The sequence below is a fragment of the Eschrichtius robustus genome, chromosome 20, assembly GCF_028021215.1.
Source record: "Eschrichtius robustus isolate mEscRob2 chromosome 20, mEscRob2.pri, whole genome shotgun sequence".
NCBI lineage: Eukaryota > Metazoa > Chordata > Mammalia > Artiodactyla > Eschrichtiidae > Eschrichtius > Eschrichtius robustus.
In genome coordinates this window covers 45890550-45910792 of record NC_090843.1, presented here as the reverse complement: position 1 = coordinate 45910792, position 20243 = coordinate 45890550, and the positions used below count along the sequence as shown (strand labels likewise).

The 20243-nt window shown below is 40.1% G+C and overlaps 1 protein-coding gene across 1 annotated transcript in view; it reads left to right on the top strand.

Moving 5' to 3' along the window:
• The window catches only part of TAF15 (TATA-box binding protein associated factor 15), a 30085-nt gene extending 15121 nt beyond the window's left edge, over positions 1-14964 (top strand). The window contains exons 8-16 of the mRNA XM_068529623.1: positions 4333-4367; positions 4980-5012; positions 7347-7456; positions 8514-8643; positions 11692-11784; positions 12479-12560; positions 12677-12765; positions 12873-13296; positions 14634-14964. Coding sequence (XP_068385724.1) covers positions 4333-4367; positions 4980-5012; positions 7347-7456; positions 8514-8643; positions 11692-11784; positions 12479-12560; positions 12677-12765; positions 12873-13296; positions 14634-14673 — 1036 coding nt within the window. The 3' untranslated portion in view covers positions 14674-14964. The remainder of the gene's footprint in view (positions 1-4332; positions 4368-4979; positions 5013-7346; positions 7457-8513; positions 8644-11691; positions 11785-12478; positions 12561-12676; positions 12766-12872; positions 13297-14633) is intronic.
• The last annotated feature ends 5279 nt before the right edge of the window (positions 14965-20243 follow it).

Below are 20243 nucleotides of genomic sequence, written 5' to 3'. Positions count from 1 at the left end.
GTGTAAGAGTTTTTGAATAGCTTTCTTAAAAACGTGCATGTGTGCTGGTGATAGTCTAGCCAGTGCTGCCCAATATAAATATAATGGGGGTCAACTGTGAGCCATATGTGTAAAGTAAAATTTTCTAGTAGCCACATTAAGAAAAATAAGCAGCTGAAGTTAATTTTGATAATATATTTTATTTAATCTAACATATCACAAATATTTTATGTAATCAGTATAAAAATTATTGAGATATTGCACATTCTTTTTTTTCATACTCAGACTTTGAAATCCATTTTGTGTTTTGCATTTAGAGTACATCTCAATTTAGACTCTCCATATTTCAAAAAGTCAGCAGCCACATATGGCTAGTAAATGTTGTATTGGACAGTGCAGCTCTAGAATGGTAGATTCTTGGCCTTCTGAAATGTTGGTAAATTACTAGTATGAAAAATCAAACACAGAACAGTTTTAAAAAACTAATCTTTTTCAATATTTAGCTAAGTTCCTTTTTCTCTCTGTGTATTGAATTTTCTGGGAATAAAGATTCCTGTATTGTCCTTTTACCTCTTGGCAGTTTTAGTCCTTGAATATAGATATATTTGGATTTTTAAAAATTAAATTTTGGGAATAGAGATTCTGTCAAAGTATATTTTCTTTCTTGACAAGCACCTGAAATTAAATCTGACCGTCCTCTCTAAATATGTAATGCTGTAACAGTGAAAGAACTCTCAGCGTCTACCCTAGAGTAGGCTGCTCATTGTGGTTTTGAACTTGGGACAACGATTTCTGTAGTTGAGTCAAGAATATACAATTGATTTTCTTATGCAGGGGGCACTCAGCCGTAAAATTTGAGTATTCGTATATTATGTCTCTACTCTAGTAAATACCTCTACTTCTTTACGTTAAAATGTCCTTACTTCAGGAATTCTTTACGTGTACAAGTTTGCTTCTTTTTCTGGGAGGAAAACAAATTTGTTGTGGCAACATCTTGACTCAAATGTTCACATGCCTTTGTGTCTTAATTTGCTAGTGGGGCCTTAACTTAGTTTATGGAAAAGGGACATGTAACTTGACTGCAGATTTGAAAGAAAGATTCTTAACCACAGGCCCATCTTCTGTTAACTGATTTAATAGCGGTACTATTTGAGGTTTATTTACTGTGTTTAATATAATAAATTTCCTAGTAAGGAACTGTAATTAATTAATATGAAATTTCTTAATAAGGAAAGACAAAAGAGACTGAAACATTGGAACTTGAAAGAAAGCCTCACATAGAATTATAGGTCATGTAGACCAGTGCTTCTCTAACTGTAATGTACATATGAACTCCTTGGGGATCTTATTAAAATGCAGATTCTGATTCAGTAGGTCTGGGGTGAGCTTGCTTTTCTGAGATGCTCCCAGGCTCTGCCTTTGCTGCTATTCCATAGACCACCTTTCAAGTAGTAAGGATGTAGACCATTATTTTGCGAAGGAGGAAACTGAAGCCTAGGGAGAATTACTGACTTGTCCAAATTTTCAAGATTGATTAGTGATAGTTAAGACTATACCCTGAGACTCTTACTTTGAAGACTAGTACTTTTTCGAATGTACTTATGGGTGTTTCCATATTTACGGCCATTGTGTTTGAAGTGTTCAGCTGTTGAATTTTCAAAGGAGTTGCTCAGTAATGATGACTTAAGTTAAAATGCCGTTATATGGAGGAATAGGAAATTATAAACGTATTCAAGTGTCATTTGTTTTATATCCTTTATATTTTACCAGGGGTGTGTCCTTTTTTAAAAAATTGTTCAAAGTTATATTGCTGGCCAGAATAGAAATTTTAGGAACTACTTGATGTATGAAATTGCATATTTTCCCTCCATTGTGGCCAGATAAACAATTTGGTACTTGGTTAAGATGGCAGCAGAATAATTAAGTGGTGCCTCTTCCAGCACTTAATTGTGAAAATTTCCTATTTAAAAAAAAAAATACTTTATCCTGGGTACTTTAACGTCCTGACATAGGAATGTGGGTTTAATATTATTATTTTTTTAAAAAATTTTATTTATTTTTGGTTGCATCGGGTCTTTGTTGCTGCACGCAGGCTTTCTCTAGTTGCAGCGAGCGGGGGCTACTCTTTGTTGCGGTGTGTGGGCTTCTCACTGCGGTGGCTTCTCTTGTTGCGGAGCACGGGCTCTAGGTGTGCGGGCTTCAGTAGTTGTGGCTCACAGGCTCTAGAGCGCAGGCTCAGTAGTTGTAGCACACAGGCTTAGTTGCTCTGCGGCATGGAGGATCTTCCTGGACCAGGGCTCGAACCCGTGTCCCCTGCATTGGCAGGCGGATTCTTAACCACTGCGCCATCAGGGAAGCCCGATTTAATATTTTCACTAGGTCTTTTCTCATCATTTTTAGAGTTCTAATGATCATCTTTGAAGAAACCTGAGATACCTTGTTTCTAATAAGATTTTTAGCAATTTAATCTCAGAACTCTGTTTGGCTTCCTTTCCTTAAAGAGTTAAGCTATGATATATAGGCCATTTAGAAGTATGGGTTGGTGGGAGGGCTTGGGTGATGTTCTGAAAGATAGGTCTTAGACACTCAATAGGAAACTATATATATGAAAGACCTGAGCTTCGCTTTGTCTGCATAGCCTTGAAATAGTGTTATTCTCCTTTTTAGATTTCCTGGGCATGAAGTAAAAATTAATGGCGAGTTAAGATGCGTGTGTCCATACCTATGCTAGTTGCAAGGGAATTTTTTTTTACGTCAAGGTAGTAGAATAGACTTGTAAAGAAAAAATTCTTTCTCATTTAGTCAGAGTGGTTTTTCTCAGGATGGCTCAAGAAAAGCCATCTAGAGGGCAGGGTTATTACTAAAGCAGAGGCTTTTAAGCAGTGAAGAGACATTAGTATATTGGATTAGTTTCTTGGGTTATAGTAGAAGATTAGTAGTAGTAGAAAATTAGATATCACCATCTGAAAACTTTGGGTGTTTTTGTATCCATGTCAGCACATGAGTCTTAGAGGATTACATAATTCGGTTAAGAGAAACAAACTTTCAGTGTATGAGTATTTAAAAAGTTTCTTGATAAGAGAGATCTTAGATTTCTTACAGAAAGCTATGCACACAAGGGCCATTGACTTGCCTGGCAGTGGAAATTGCCAAATAAAGTCATTTTCTTGTGGAGTACGTAGCATTCTGTCTCTGATATGGTCTACTGATTGGTGTACAAGAGCATTTGGCAGCATGAATTTCAGTAGCTCTGCTGTGAAGAAAGCTAGCATGTCGCAGTGGGCATGGAATAGGAGGGCAGTTTAAAGTTATGCTTTCTTTTAGTGCTCATTTTACCAGATATCTGAATGATTTGAATTTTTAAGACTGCTTTCATTCAGTCTCACTTTTGTGTATATTTGTACCTCACTTTTTTCTTCATCTCATAAAACCCACTGTTTGCTATCACAGTAGAACATAGTGCTCGAGTTTTTACCTCTCCCATTCTGTTATCAAAATTTTAACCTTGCTTTATATTTTTCTTCTAGTCTTTTTCTCATATTTAACAAAAATATCCCCTTTAACAAAAATATTCCCCTTTAAGGGAATATTGACATTCATCTTGAATTCTTAAACTTTTAATAAAACTTAATTTATATATTTACTTTGTGAATCTGTGATGGTTACTTACAAGGATTTTGGAAGTTGTTTTTTTTTTTAACATCTTTATTGGAGTATAATTGCTTTACAATGGTATGTTAGTTTCTGCTTTATAACAAAGTGAATCAGCTATACATATACATATATCCCCATATCTCTTCCCTCTTGCATCTCCCTCCCTCCCACCCTCCCTATCCCACCCCTCTAGGTGGTCACAAAGCACCGAGCTGATCTCCCTGTGCTATGCGGCTGCTTCCCACTAGCTATCGGTTTTACATTTGGTAGTGTATGTTATGTACATGCCACTCTCTCACTTTGTCCCACTGACGTTTCATGCCTTGGTTATTATTACTGTTTTTAAATGACTTCTTTCCCCTTGGAAAGAATGTTTATCATTCTTCCTGTTGTGCCTCCAGTTTAAGTGGATTTGAGTATTATCCCTTTGGCTTGGGGTTGGGAAAATTTTAAAATAAGAGTATATTAGGTATGTTCTGTAATAAGTTTGAAAAGGCACCCTTGTGGAGATAGATCCTTGGGAAAACATTTAGGTGAAAACAACATTTTGAAGTCTATGAAATGAAATTTACTGGAAAGTTAGAGGTGCTACTGTTTTCCTGGGCGCTCTACTTGTGACAGTTAAGTATAGATTGAGCCCAGGGCTCAGCACATTGGAGACCTAAGGAAGAAATCATTTCTTCAATTTTTCCTCTGCAGTGGTGGTGACCGCGGTGGCTTCAAAAATTTTGGTGGTAAGTGCTGAGTATCCCAAAATGTTTCAGTGGAAATGCTATATAAACCTAAAAGCCACCAATATCCCGCAGACGTAGTCTAAGCCCTTTCTTACTCTTTTGAGGCTGGTGTGTGTTGTGTGCTTAAAAAAAAATATGTATATGCATATATATATCTCAAAATACTAAAAAGACAAAGTTGATCTCAAACAGTCCAATGGGTTTCTACACAGTGAATTTGCATGAAAGAGTCTGGTGACCAATGAATGAGACCTTCACTGGATTTTGTCAATATGTTTTTTAATAAAGGTAGCTGACGTGGTGTTTTTAAATTATTAGGGTTTTCCAATCAGCCTTCACAACCAGAGCTTAAAAAAAGTGATACTAGCGTAATGCCAAAGTGGCTGGTGCTGTCTGGGACAAGTTTAAGGGAATATTGACATTCATCTTGATTTCTTAAACTTCTAATAAAACTTAATTTATATATTTACTTTGTAAATCTGTGATGGTTACTTACAAGGATTTTGGAAGTATTGACTTTTCATGCCTTGGTTATTATTACTGTTTTTAAATGATTTCTTATGAGTTGCCTTAAATAGCTTTCTTTTTCTTTTTCTTTTTCTTTTCCCTTAGGTCACAGGGATTATGGACCCAGACCAGATGCTGGTAAGGTTTATGGTAGTTTGTGACTCTGCCATTAAGAGAATGTTAGTTTTCCATTTTTTCAAGGGAAAAGTGTGTGTGTTTGGAGGAGTTAGTACAGAAGGAAGATTTGATTTGATAATGCTGCCAGAATCAGGGAGCTTCACTTCTAAAGATGTACCAGCAAGAAAAATTCAGGGGGATTGATTGGAAAGTTTGCCAGGAAAAATTGCTGTGTTTGCTTTCCCATGCTCTCTACTTTTTCTTTTGTGAAGAAATACTTGATTTTGTACTGCTAATTAGCATTATTTATTTAATTACTGCAAATCAAGTATGAGAGAATTGGTATCATTGGGGAATTAGAATAGCTGTGTTTAAGCAAATATTACAGTGGATTGATAGTCTGCTCAGTGGGCCTAAGAAACCTGAATTCATATATGAGAGAATTGTCTTACTCTGGGCAGAGGTCACTAATTTCTTTTCTTTTCTTTTTCTTTTCTTTTTTTTTTTTTTTACGAAACATCTTTCTTTCTACATGTGTCTTTTTTTTTTTTTTTTGGCTGTGTTGGGTCTTGGTTGCTGCGCGTGGGCTTTCTCTAGCTGTGGCGAGCGGGGGGCTACTCTTGGTTGCCGTGCGTGGGCTTCTCATTGCAGTGGCTTCTCTTGTTGCAGAGCACGGGCTCTAGGTGCGCGGGCTTCAGTAGTTGTGGCACGTGGGCTCAGTAGTTGTGGCTCGGGCTCTAGAGCACAGGCTCAGTAGTTGTGGCGCATAGGCTTAGTTGCTCGGCGGCATGTGGGATCTTCCCGGACCAGGGATCGAACCCGTGTTCCCTGCATTGGCAGGCAGATTCTTAACCAATGCACCACCAGGGAAGTCCCCAGAGGTCACTAATTTCATGTGCCTTTATATTTTCAAATGAAATTCAAGGCTGCCTGGAGCCTTTTGAAAGTTATGTAGAGATTAAAAATCTATTTGAGCCAAATTTTTTAAAAAAATTAATTAATTATTTATTTTTGGTTGCATTGGGTCTTTGTTGCTGTGCGCGGACTTTCTCTAGTTGTGGCGAGCAGGGGCTGCTCTTCGTCGCGGTGCGCGAGCTTCTCATTGCAGTGGCTTCTCTTGTTGTGGAGCACGGGCTCTAGGTACGTGGGCTTCAGTAGTTGTGGCACGTGGGCTCAGTAGTTGTGGCTCGCGGGCTCTAGAGCGCAGGCTCAGTAGTTGTGGCACACGGGCTTAGTTGCTCTGTGGCATGTGGGATCTTCATGGACCAGGGCTCGAACCCGTGTCCCCTGCATTGACAGGCTGATTCTTAACCACTGTGCCACCAGGGAAGCCCCCCAAAATTTTTAATATATATTGAAATCAGAACTTTTGTTTTTATCAAGATGCTAAAGTATTCTATATGGATGGCAATTTCTGAATTATCCCTTGATGGACTGAATTTATGTGCATCTTTCTTATTTTGTTACACTAATCCAAAAGTGTGCGTGTAAGGTAAGGTGTGTGTCGAGGTGCCCCTACCCTCTGGTATATATAAAGCTTATTGCAATGAATGGGAAACCAGCAATTCTGCTTGGCTTGCTCGGAAGTCCAAAGTGTCAGATTTGGGCAATTTTCTAATAGAAGCTTTAAAAGTATTGATTAGCCAGAAAGAATTAAAACTCTCCAAAGAAAGGAATGCTACTTTATTATTTTTTTTAATTAATTTATTTTTTTAAATGAATATATTTATTTGTTTTTGGCTGTGTTGGGTCTTCGTTGCTGTGCGCAGGCTTTCTCTAGTTGCGGTGTGCGGGCTTCTCATTGTGGTGGTTTCTCCTGCTGGGGAGCAGCTCTAGGCAGGCTCTAGGCGTGTGGGCTTCAGTAGTTGTGGCACGTGGGCTGAATAGCTGTGGCACACGGGCTTAGTTGCTCCGCGGCATGTGGGATCTTCTGGGACCAGGGATCGAAATTGTGTCCCCTGCATTGGCAGGCGGATTCTTAACCACTGCGCCACCAGGGAAGCCCAGGAATGCTACTTTATACTAACTTTCTTCATCTCTTCCTGAGCTTGAGTCCTGTATCTGAATCTGAAGAGTGAGATTTGTAAGATCTCCCTTAATTGGTCTATGTATTTGACATAGTGTGGACTTGATCCACTTTACGTGAAGTTTAGTTGTGAGAATTGACCTACCAAAGAACTGTTATGACCACTTTGCATGTTTATCTAAGAGCTTTCGTATATTGGTCCTTTTTCCTTTTGGTCACAGAAATAGTTGAATATTGAATAATAAATTATTATTCTTGATTACTAAACAGGATGTAGTAAACCTAAGGAATATGTAAAATTAATCATGGTTTTTTTTATCCCCCCATAGATTCAGAATCTGATAATTCAGATAACAACACAATCTTTGTACAAGGACTTGGGGAGGGTGTGTCTACAGATCAAGTCGGGGAGTTCTTTAAACAAATAGGAATTATCAAGGTGAGTAAAAAATTGGCTTATGTTGAAAATCTCATAATTATTAACATATTCTGGTTAAGATACATAGGTTACATAATAAGCCCATACTCCAGTAAGTCTTGTCTCTTAAAGTTCCCTGATGCACATGCTCACCCATGTCTGTAGGCCTTTGCTAAATTTGCTAAATACATGAAGATTTTATTCCTTGCTTGTGTTTACCTTTCCACAGCCTTCCACAGCTTTGGCTTTCAATCTTAGGACTCTAAACATAGTCTCTGCCTAGCTCCTAAAATTGTGAGAACCAAATGAAATTGTGAAAACATTTTAATATTCTGAAATGCCAACATATGAAAACCCAAGTTATTACTAACAACTTGTTATGTTGGTATTTAATGTCTGCTATATATTTGCCCAATATAATAATGCTTTATTTCATAACTTTATTGTACTTAAGTGTCTTGTGCACTGTTTGTTTCATGCATATATTTTCATCTCCAACTAGAAAGCATTTAGATCAGTGTTAGTAGATTGAAGCATTTGCCTGATATCAGTTTGCAATTGCTCTTGTTTTGGTGTCCGTGGAATTACTATTTTTTTCTCCTTCTTGGAGAGTAAAAATTTCTTAAGAAATGATTAATTACACATGAAATATGTAAAAAATTCACACAGTTCTTGTCTTCCACTCCCTTCCCAGCAAAATCCAGTGTGTGCACCTTAATGGTAATTTATTTATTTGCTTGGTGAACATTCTTCCTGGTCTTCTTTTTTTCTTTTTAGTTTTACAAGGTATATATTTATATGAAGCATTATCTATGTTTTCTTTTTTTGTGGGTTTAAAGAAATTATACATAGATAAACCAGTATATACTGTGTACCATTTTTATAGTTTGGTTTTCACTTAATGTATTTTAGAGAGTTTTCCTTTTCAGAACCTACAGATAACTTCATTTTTTATGTTAAGTTGCTAGTATTTGTAGCATGGATATGTAAATTCCTTTAAAAAATAAAATTTTAATTATCTATGTGGTTCATGATCACTTTTTCTTAAAATACTAACACTCACTTGTTTGTTCCTCAGACAAATAAGAAGACTGGAAAACCAATGATAAATCTGTACACAGACAAGGACACAGGAAAGCCAAAAGGGGAGGCAACAGTATCATTTGATGACCCTCCTTCAGCTAAGGCAGCCATTGACTGGTTTGATGGTATACCTCATTCGTATAGTTTCTTTTTTAAAAAAATTTATTTATTTGGTTGTGCTGGCTCTTGGTTGTGGCAGGCGGGCTCCTTAGTTGAACTCGCCGGCTCCTTACTTGAAGCAGGCAGGCTCCTTAGCTGTGGCTCCAGGGCTCCTTAGTTGCGGCTCCAGGGTTCCTTAGTTGCGGCACGTGGGCTCCTTAGTTGCGGCATGCATGTGGGATCTAGTTCCCTGACCAGGGATCGAACCCAGGCCCCCTGCATTGGGAGTGCGGAGTCTTATCCATTGCGCCACCAGGGAAGTCCCTCATTCATATTGTTTCAACGTGCGGTTTGGATAAACGTTTCCTAGTCTTGAAGTCAAAATATGTTCTCATAGACGGTGATTATCTTCATGTTTACTTTTTTAGATATTCTATTGAAAATACAGGCCAGAGTTTTTACATACCTTTAGAAATGAGATGAACTCTGTCTAAAATATTTCCTTATGTCATGCTTTGTGCTTAAGGCCACCCTGATAGAGATGTAGAGGGTTGGCCTGGTTGACTATATTATTTTTAAATTTAGGTTAATTTCCCTTCAAATATAATGTTAATACATACTTAGAAGAAACAGTAAGACTTTTTTTCCCCCTGAAAATAAGAAAATATGGGAGAGTAGAAGAAAGGAGTAAAGCATCCATAGTTCTCTACATAGAGACAACTACTGGTATTAACTTTTCCTTCCAGTTTTAAAAAATAAATAAATAAATAAAATAAATAATTTATTTATTTGTTTATTTATTTTGGGCTGTGTTGGGTCTTCGTTGCTGTGCGCGGGCTTTTTTTCTCTAGTTGCAGCGAGCGGGAGCTACTCTTCGTTGCGGTGTGCAGGCTTCTCATTGTGGTGGCTTTCTCTTGTTGCGGAGCACGGGCTCTAGGCACGTTGGCTTCAGTAGTTGTGGCAGGCGGACTCAGTAGTTGTGGCTCGCGGGCTCTAGAGCGCAGGCTCAGTAGTTGTGGCGCACGGGCTTAGTTGCTCCATGGCATGCGGGATCTTCCCGGACCAGGGCTTGAACCCGTGTCCCCTGCATTGGCAGGCGGATTCTTAACCACTGCACCACCAGGGAAGCCCCTTCCTTCCAGTTTTTTTAAAATAGTTTATCATTATACTCCAAATGTAGTTTTGTCTCATGCTTTTTTTTTCACTTAACATCTTAACATAGTCATTTCCCCATGTTATTATAAATTCACTGTTTTTGTTGTACCCTAATTTAATAATAACTAACACTTACTGCATGTTTATTGCGGTTTATGAGCTAGGCATTGTTCTAAGAACTTTATGTGCATTAACTCAGCTTGATCTTCACAGTAACCCTGTAAGATGTACCCTTTTATTACCATTTTACAGATGATGAAACTCAGGCACAGAGAAGATAAATAATTTCCGAGATCACAGAATAAGTGGCAGGGTCAGGACTCAAACTCAGGCAGTCCAGCACCACTGTCTCTGAAGTGCTAAACTATGCTGGATTGACAGGCACTTGTGGTCCCTTCCAGTTCCAAGATTATTGCACCTGTGTCTTGCAAGACATAATTGCATTTCTTTACTTCTTCACAGATGAGATTATGATACTCTGTCCTCACCTCCATTTTCTTTACTTTTTTGCACTAATCAGGCCCCATCACCTTGCTCTTGAAGGCTAGGTCCATTCTCCCTCACTTTTCTGCTTGTGTCATAGTTTCTGTGAATCATAAAATTATCATAGCTTATGATATGTTAAAAAATTATTGTGCCTTTCCCTCATAGGGCAAATGAGCCTCTTAACAGTAACTCCGTAGTTCGACTCTCACCAGGTCTTTTTACAGCTTTTAAAATACTGATCCATGGGTTGTTTCCTATTCAAAAGTGCTTATCATACCATCTGACATTGTGGAAGGTTGCCAGTCACAACAATTAGGACTTCGGTGAGAGTGCTAAGACTCCTGGATTTATAACTATTTTATGAATCCTTGGGCACCTTTTCCTTATATGTCAGTTCTCTTATTTAATATAAAGTGAAAATTTCTGTCTCTAAGGCCCTGGGACAGCAGAATATGTGTATGTATGCATGTATATAAGTAATCACATATGCACACATTAGTTTGTTTTTTTTTTTTTTTTATAGTGGGTAATGTGAAGACTTCAGATGAAATAGATTGAGAAACTGATTGGAAATTGAATGCAAACTAAGACCACTTGACTGTTACTGAAATGAATAGCCCAGTTTGCTTTTTTTTTTTAAAGAAATTCACGTTCTTTTATTTATTTATTTATGACTGTGTTGAGTCTTCGTTTCTGTGCGAGGGCTTTCTCTAGTTGCGGCAAGTGGGGACCACTCTTCATCGCGGTGCACGGGCCTCTCACCATCGCGGCCTCTCTTGTTGCGGAGCACAGGCTCCAGACGCGCAGGCTCAGTAATTGTAGCTCACGGGCCCAGTTGCTCCGTGGCATGTGGGATCTTCCCAGACCAGGGCTCGAACCCGTGTCCCCTGCATTGGCAGGCAGACTCTCAACCACTGCGCCACCAGGGAAGCCCACATTAGTTTTAAAGATACTACTGGTCTAAGGTAAAAAACATTTCAAACGGTACCAAGAGTATATAAAAAATGAGTTTCCTTTCCACCTTTTCACCTACTGAGAGTTAAGCACAATAGGCAGTGTATAGACAGGCATATGTGTGCACATGCATGCACATACACACTCATTCCCTTTAAAAAAAAGAAATGGTAGCATACTACATACATTGTTCTGTACTTGGCTTTTTTCATGTAAAATTTTAGATGTTTCTTTTTTGTTTTTTGTTTTTTTTGCTTAGTAAGAAATGACTGTCTCCTTGTGACGGATCTTCTCTATTCAGTAGATTGTGTCATGTTCTAGTACAGTTACCTTGACTCTTTGGAACACTAGTGTGTTTGAATTTCTGTGAGGACATGTCAGTTATTCCTCTGAAACTAAAAATTTCTAAGACAGTTTTATATTTTTGAGAGGTGGAGATGTAGAATAGCATTTCTGCAAAACCATTTCTTTTTTTTTAGGAAAAGAATTCCATGGCAACATCATTAAAGTGTCCTTTGCCACCAGAAGACCTGAATTCATGAGAGGAGGTGGAAGTGGAGGTGGTCGACGAGGTAAAATACTTGTTGCTCACAGGCCTGGGTATTACACAGAGGGTTTGGATTTGAGTCCATGTTCTGTCCCTATTGTGTGAACTTGCTACTACTTCTCTCTCCCTATCGGTCTTTTTCCTTCTATCTTAAAAGTGAGGTACAGAATAGGAGATTAGGTAAATAAGGTGTCGTAATAGCTAAGAAAGTGGTGGAAGAAGGTTCCAGAAATCTCTTTGGAAAGCTATATAAAGCAGTTTGTTATTCACCTGGACATTAGGAGGCAGTTGTTTAAATGATACCTAATTAGGCAGTTAATCTGACCAGTTTGGGAGTTCCCTGATATGTTGATAGTTACTTGCAACTCGTTCATTTCCGTTGTGTCTAATTCCTTAAATTTGGAGTATGTCTTCTCACTTAACCTTTATCACTGAGATTCTCAAACTAAGGAGGGCATTATAGAAAGTGGATTTCGAAGTTTTTTAGTGCATTATTTGCACTTTAATGTGTGCCTTGGGGTCTTCTTCCACATCTCCTGCATTGACTAAATAAGTAAAGCCCCAAATCAAAGAATCATGGAGTCCTGCCATAAGGGGTTAATTTTTGGGGGGCTGCCCAGTTATTGATGAACACTTGCTCTTAGTTCTTTCGTCTGATGCTTTTCCTCTGCTTTGTTTATGTCTGCTACTGATTCCTCCCCACTCCTTACTTCCCCCAGGCCGTGGAGGATATAGAGGCCGTGGAGGCTTTCAGGGGAGAGGTGGAGACCCCAAAAGTGGGGACTGGGTTTGCCCTAATCCGTAAGTATCCCATTTATTTTGGTGGATGTAAGAGTTGGGATTGGGGTTGGAAGGTACAAGAGGGGGTTCTGAATCCATTGGAAACTATTGAGCATTTTATTTTCCTCCTTTCTCAGGTCATGTGGAAATATGAACTTTGCTCGAAGGAATTCTTGTAATCAGTGCAATGAGCCCAGACCAGAGGACTCTCGTCCCACAGGAGGAGGTGAGTCAGCCTTTAACAGCATCTGCATGCCATTAATCTTCTGACTGGCATTAAGGAGACTTTCCATTATTCTGCTGGCCTTACTAGTTTGCATTTCTACCTTGCAGATTTCCGGGGAAGAGGCTACGGTGGAGAGAGGGGCTACAGAGGTCGTGGGGGCAGAGGTGGAGACCGAGGCGGCTATGGTGGAGACCGAAGTGGGGGGGGCTATGGTGGAGACAGAAGTGGCAGCGGTGGCTACGGAGGGGACAGAAGTGGGGGTGGCTATGGGGGGGACCGAGGAGGTGGTTATGGTGGGGACCGTGGTGGTGGCTATGGAGGAGACCGAGGAGGCGGCTATGGAGGAGACCGAGGCGGCTATGGTGGAGACCGAGGCGGCGGCTATGGTGGAGAGCGAAGTCGGGGGGGCTACGGAGGAGACCGTGGTGGTGGTGGCTACGGTGGGGACCGAAGTGGAGGCTACGGAGGAGACAGGAGTGGCGGCGGCTATGGAGGAGACCGAGGTGGCTATGGAGGCAAAATGGGAGGAAGGTGAGTATTGGAATGTACATGCTAACCTTTTTACCTCACTGCTCTTAGATTTTAGAGTCTGAGCCCTTTTCATCACATTTTCTTCTTGTCCAGTTTTTAGAACTTGAATTTCCCATTGTCAACTCTTTCAGTTAGGTTGGAGAAGATCCGTTTAGTTTCCTGCTTAGCAATTCCTATAATTTATTTTATTTTGGAAATTCTTATTCATGATCTTTGTATTTGGATGAATATAGGTAAATGTGTGTGTATTCTTTCTCATAGCTAAAGATAATTGAGATTGAGAGATGATTTGAAACTGTATGTAATTCAGGGATTCTTAATCTAAGTGAGGGGAGAGCACACCTTTTATAGGAGTGTGCTTTTTCAAATCACATGTGCTACCTTGCAGTTGTTTCCCTGGAGATTCTGTTATACCTTTTCCGGATGAAAATCACTGGTGATACTGATGGGAGTGTGCTGTGCACGTGAAAGCTGTAGAGGCAGAAAAAGTTGAATAACCAGTGATGTAAAATAACTTCAATTACTGTGCCAGAGACAATATAGGGTAGCAAGAATTAGTAAAGCATGCAGTTAAGAGCACAGAGTTTGGAGACAGACTGTCTTCTTTCAAATCCTGGCTCCACCACTTATTAGCTGCTTGATAAGCAAGTTACTTAACCCTTTGGAGCATCAGTATTCTCATCTGTAAAATGGGGCTAATGATATCTCCTTCGTGGAGTTGTATTAGATTATGGTACAACGGTTGCCGTGGTAACCATGCCATGCCATGGGGCCATGGTAATCACTGTATAATTGTTAGCTATTAGTAATTATCATCTATTAAACACTTCTTACTGTGTGGCAAATCCTGTGAAAGTGTCTTTGTATACTTTAGTTCTAGTCCTTCTGTCAACCCCAGAGGTAGATGTACTTCCCATTTTACAGAGTTAGAAATGTTGAGTAACTTTTCCAAGATCGCATAGTAAGTGGCAGATCCAGAATTCTTACATGAAAGTGTTTGCTTGCTTATTCCACTATACTACTCTTCTTTTTAGAGTGCTGGAATGACAAAGTCTCTGACCTGAAATACCACAGTGGTTTAGAGTCCTTATTCTGGATGGAAAAATTTTTAAGAGAGTTAGTGATAGCAGGGCTTCTAGGAACTTTGTGTGTCTTAAAGCTGATAAATTCGACATTTAGTAAGCACCTTCTAGGAGCAGAGAAATATATTAGGCATGGTGTCATTCTTATAGAAATTGTCAAGCTGATGCCAGTCACCAGCACCCTGAAGAAGTGTCTGATGCTTCCCCTTGGTAGAAAATTAGAATTTAGTCTGGCTCTTTATTTTTCATTCCTAGAAACGACTACAGAAATGATCAGCGCAACCGACCATATTGATGAGTGTTTTGAATGTTCCTTTGTCTCTGACACGATCCATAATGAAATTGCCAGAGTTTTGCCTGCTGCTTTCCTCGTGGCCTCTTCTTGCGTAGTGAAATTAAGTGACATTTGGATTTTTATTTGGGTGGGAGGGCTGGGACAGTTTTTCTTTTAGAAATGTCCATTGAAATATCCCCCTTTAGTTTCCAACCTTCTTCTTCCCAACCCTTGAAGCTAAGTGCATTGTAAAATATTGCCAAAATGGAAAGTGTTTTGTAATACTGCAATAAAGGATGCTTGTTTTGTGGACTTTTGTACATTAGTGCATTGTTCTGCCACACTCAGGATGCAGTTACAGCAGATTCGAACTCTAAAGAATTAGGAAATGAATTCTACTTCATGAAATTAAAATGTTACTTCCAACCATATTTATTGAGTTCCTACTCCGTTTAGAATAGTAGTTTCCAAGCATGACTGCATATCAGAACCACCAGAGGAGGTTGTCAAAATTCCAGATTCCTAGGCCTCACCCCAGGTCTACTGGATCAGAAATTGGTGGGATGTGGGGAGGTAGAGCTGGGAATCTTAATTTATCTTAAGATCACCACGTGGTTTTGATAAAAACCAGGTTTACAGCTGAGAACCATTTATTTAGGGCAGTGTTCTAGACGCTGGGAATATGGGGGTCCAAGGGCTAGGAAGGAAGAGTAAGGGTTTGACAAACCAGGGTTAAGATACCAATGTACATAACGTGTTATTTTTTTTTTTTTAATTTTATTTATTTATCTATTTATTTATTTATGGCTGTGTTGGGTCTTCGTTTCTGTGCGAGGGCTTTCTCCAGTTGCGGCAAGCGGGGGCTCTTCATCGCGGTGCGTGGGCCTTTCACTGTCACGGCCTCTCTTGTTGCGGAGCACAGGCTCCAGACACGCAGGCTCAGTAGTTGTGGCTCACGGGCCTAGTTGCTCCGCGGCATGTGGGATCTTCCCAGACCAGGGCTCGAACCCGTGTCCCCTGCACTGGCAGGCAGATTCTCAACCACTGCGCCACCAGGGAAGCCCCATAACGTGTTATTTGATATTCTTTAAAAAATTATTTTTCCTACCCTTACCAAGGGTAAGGCACTGCATCAGTTGCTGGATATACTGCTCATCAAGCAAACAGACAGTATATAGTCTGATAAGAGCTCCAGTAAGAATAGTACAAGGTGCTTTGAGGGCTGGTTGGAAGGATACTTAATCCAGTCATGTGGGATTTGAGAAAGCTTGGTGAGCCTTGAGGGAAGAGTAGGAATTGGCTAAGTAAAGAGGCTGGGGTGAGGAATTGGTGTTCGCAGCAGAAAACTGACATGAACAAATATTAATAACTCAGGAGTTAAAAGAGTGAGGAACAGGCTGTGCACTTGAGAATTGTATGTAGTGCATTGTGATTGGAGGAAGAAGTTTAAGAATGGGCATGCAAAAGATAAGACTGGAGAGGTAAGCCAGCTCTACGATAAGGTCCTTGCATTTCATTTTCCCCCTGCCTCCATATGGGGAGTCATTAAAAGATTTTAAGCACGGGAATGGCCTGACCTGAGTGGCATCAACTGAAAGATAATTATGGCTGCCTTGTAGAGAGGCTGGACTGGAGACAAAATGGTACACCAGGTGAGAGATGATACAGGTCTGAGCTCAGATAGTGACTGGATGAGGAGGAGATAATAGATTTGAGAAGTGAAGGGGGAAATTTGATGGGATTTGGCTGGATGTCAGAAGTGGGGAGAAAAGAGTCAGGTTTCTGGCCTGGGCAGTTGGGTAGATGTGCTGTTCATTGAAATAGGAAACACTGGAAAAGGAAACAGGTTTGGGAGTAAGATGAGGGAAATGAATTCAGTTGTGGGTAAGTAGAATTTGGGGCACTTGTGAATGTCCCTTCCAAGTAGGGACATTCAGTCAGCAGCTGGGTGTGCAAATCCACAGCTCAGAGAACAGCGGCACTCAACATTACGTGCCACTGATCTTCCTTACTGACTTCTGTCTCCTTTGCTAGCTTTACTTCCCCTTTATGTGTTAGAAGTTTCTCAGTTTGTTCTGATCCCCTTTCTTCTATTTATACTCACTTTTATCCTGGGTTTTATATGGTGATGACTACACCAAATTTATGTCTCCAGTCTGTCTTCTTCCCTTAACTCTGGATTATATCCAGCTGCCTACTTGACTTTTCCACTAGGATGTATTTAACATAACTTTTTTTTTTTTTTTTGGTGACTCCGCTGGGACTGAACAGAACTTCTGATCTCCAAATCAATTTCTTTCTTCCTAGTCTTCCTCATTTCAGTCTTAATCTACCCAAATCAAATCAGATAAAAAACTTAGAACTTACATTTGATTTCTCTTTCACTCATCCCATACTTGCAGGTCCTTTTAATTCTGCCTCCAAAATATATCCTGAAACCATCTTTATATTCTTAGTTTCAATCCTGGTACAAGCTACAGTCATCACTTTTCTGGATAACTGCAATAGCCCATTAATAGGTCCCCCACAATGTTGCCCCTCTAAAATCTATTCTTCACACAGCAGCTAAACAATATGGTAATGATGTAAATCAACCTATATGTCATGCCTCTTTAAAACCCTTTCAGTGACCTCCCATTGTATGTTGGCTATAAATTCCTTACCTTGGCTTACCAAGCCCTGTATGATCTGGCCTTTGTCTCCACAACCTCATAGAAGAACATTTTTCCATACTAGCCTTACCTTAACCACATTGGTCCTAATCTTGATGATACAAAACGTGCTTCTGTTTTAGTATCTTTGCGTATGCTTTGTCCAGAATTCTCTTTCCTCATATTCACATGGTTGACTCCTTTTCATAACAATGTTGGGTCAAATCCCACCCTCCCTCCCAGGTGTTTGCTGACCTTCGTATCTAAAATACTTCTTCCAGTCACACTCACATCACCTCTTACAATATCCTCACAGTACTTATCACTATATGAAACAATCTTTTTGTGGTTAATTTCTCTCCTCCATTAGAATGTAAGTTCCAGGAGAGTAGGGAACCTCTTCCGTTGTTCACTGTTCTACCCAAGTACCTAGAACAGTGTCAGACACAGAGTAGGTACTCAGTGAATATTGACTAAGTGGAAGACTCTATTATTATAGATTTGAGTCATTAGTATATAAATGGTAATTAAAGTGATGAAAGTGGATATGATTAAAATAAGAGTAGTGTAGTGGTTTTCCGTCTTAGCTGAATACTAGAAGTAGCTAGGAACTTTTTTAAAATGCAGAAGATGTCTGGGCTCCACTCCAGAACAATGGAATCTGTGAGGCCTGGGACATTTAAAAAACAAAAGCCCCAATTGATTCTAATGGTTTTGGAGTCTAGAGAGAGTAGAGCCTAGGACAAAACCCTGAGAAGTACCAATATTTGAGAGAGAATAGGGAATTCCCTGGCGGTCCAGTGGTTAGGACTCCGTGCTTTCACAGCTGAGGGCCTGGGTTCGCTCCCTTGTTGGGGAACTAAGATCCCACAAGCCACGTGGTGCAGCCAAAAAAAAAAAATAATAATAATAGAAGAGGATACTGAAACAGACTGGGAATACCAGTGAGGTGTCAGTGGAACCCAAGGGAAGAGTGGACTTCAAGGAGGAAGAAGCTAATGGGGTCAAGTGCTCGAGTTGGCCAAGTCGTATAAAGGATAGAAAGCATTCATTGTATGTAGCAATATGGAGGTTGTAAATTATCTTTGCACGAGATTTCTCAACCTTGGTGCTACTCACATTTTGGGTTAGATAATTATTTGTTGTGGAGGGCTGCCCTGTGCTGCGTATAGGATATTTAGCCACATCCCTGCCCTCTACCACAAGACACCAGTAGCAGCCCCCAGTTGTGACAACCAAAAATGTCTCCCGACATTGCCAAGTGTCCCTTGGTGGGGGCAGAATTGTCCCTTTTGAGAACTGCTGCCTTAGCAAAAGCAGTTTTGGTAGAGAATTGAATTCTGAACCCAAACTGAAGTAGGGTAATGAATAATAGAAATTAGAGGAATGGAGACAGGTAATGTGGACAACTATTTAAGAATCTTGATTATGAAGGGTGATTAGAGGTGGGGTGAGCTAAGGAGAGGAGGCATCTAGAAAGGGTTATGGGTTTGTGGGAGGTTATTTTTAAGATGGATGGGAATTGATTATGTTTATACACTCTGAAAGGAAATGGGGAAAATTGATATTCAAATTCCTTGAAGGAATGGCACCCAGAACACTGGTGGAGGATTTTGCCTTGGAAGAGGAGGGTGCCTCTTGCACCGTAATGGAGGTAAGGTAAGTGCAGATGCTGATAATCGTAGTAACAGATGACTGACATTTATTGGGAGCTTACTGTATGCCAGGCAATTATAAGCAATCTGTATGTGTTAACTCATTTAATTCTCATAACAATGCTGTGAGGCAAAGAGGTATAGGGAAAAATAATCCTTTTGAATATAAAATCAGAGAAGAGGTGAATGGTGTAAATGATTTTGATTGCTACTGGAAAGGGGCTTTCAGAAGGGACACTGAGGAACAGAGACCCTGAAAGGTTAAGCAACTTACCCAAGATCGCATCTCTAGTAAGTTACAGAGGTAGGACACTAACCAGAGTATCTGGCCTTAGAGCCTGTGCTATCGACTACTATATACAAGGATTCTTATAACAGGTGGCAAGAAGTTGAGGTAATTTCATCTGATGTCTTTTATTTTTTTCCCCCGAAGAGAAATTATAATGGCCTACTGAGAGTTGGGGAGTAATAGGATAGAAAGTTTGAAAAGACTGTAGGAAATGTGAAGAGAGCAGAGAAGGCTTGAAATTGTGACTAGGAACCATAAAATTGCCAGACAGCAATAAGAACTCAGTTAAGATAGGAAGCAAGTATTTTGAGGGAACCAGTCTATGGATGTGTGAGTTTTCTCCACTATAATCAGCAACCTGGTTATAGGATCAGAGGCAATTTGATTCAGGGTTGGGGATCTTACTAGTCAGAGAGAGAGATGATAGTGGAAGTATGAGAATAGTGAGAATAGTAGTTGATGGATGGAGTCCCGGCTGAGTAGAAATTTAAAAAGTAAGAGGGGGCTAACAGGGAGAATGTAGAGAAGTCAAGACCTTAGTGTTATTGATGAGATTCAGAGGCCTGGTAGTGGGGATAAAAAGAGCTGGAGAGATAGAAGGTTTGGGTCAGAAAGTAGATGTTCACGATTTTGTAGATGGAGCAATTCCTGGGGATGACAAGGGCTAAGTGTGGCCGTGGAAGTGGGCAGCTGAAGTGAAAGAGAGGGAAAAGCCTTTGTAGTTGAGCTGAGGGACTGAGGGACTGAGGAACTGAGGTGTTGGATGGTTGTCCATAGGGATGGTTAAAGCAAGACTAAGATTCAGGCAATGAATGAGAGAAAATAAGGATGTGGGCCAGAGGGTGGGATAGCTCGTTTGAGAGCCAAGACCCTCGGAGAAGCAATGACAGGACATTGTGACACTGGAAGGAATGTAGGAGGATGAGCAACACCTGACATTTCAGGAAGAGGCCAGTTCAAGAGCAAGGTTTCAGTTATAGCACAGATGTGGGGGAG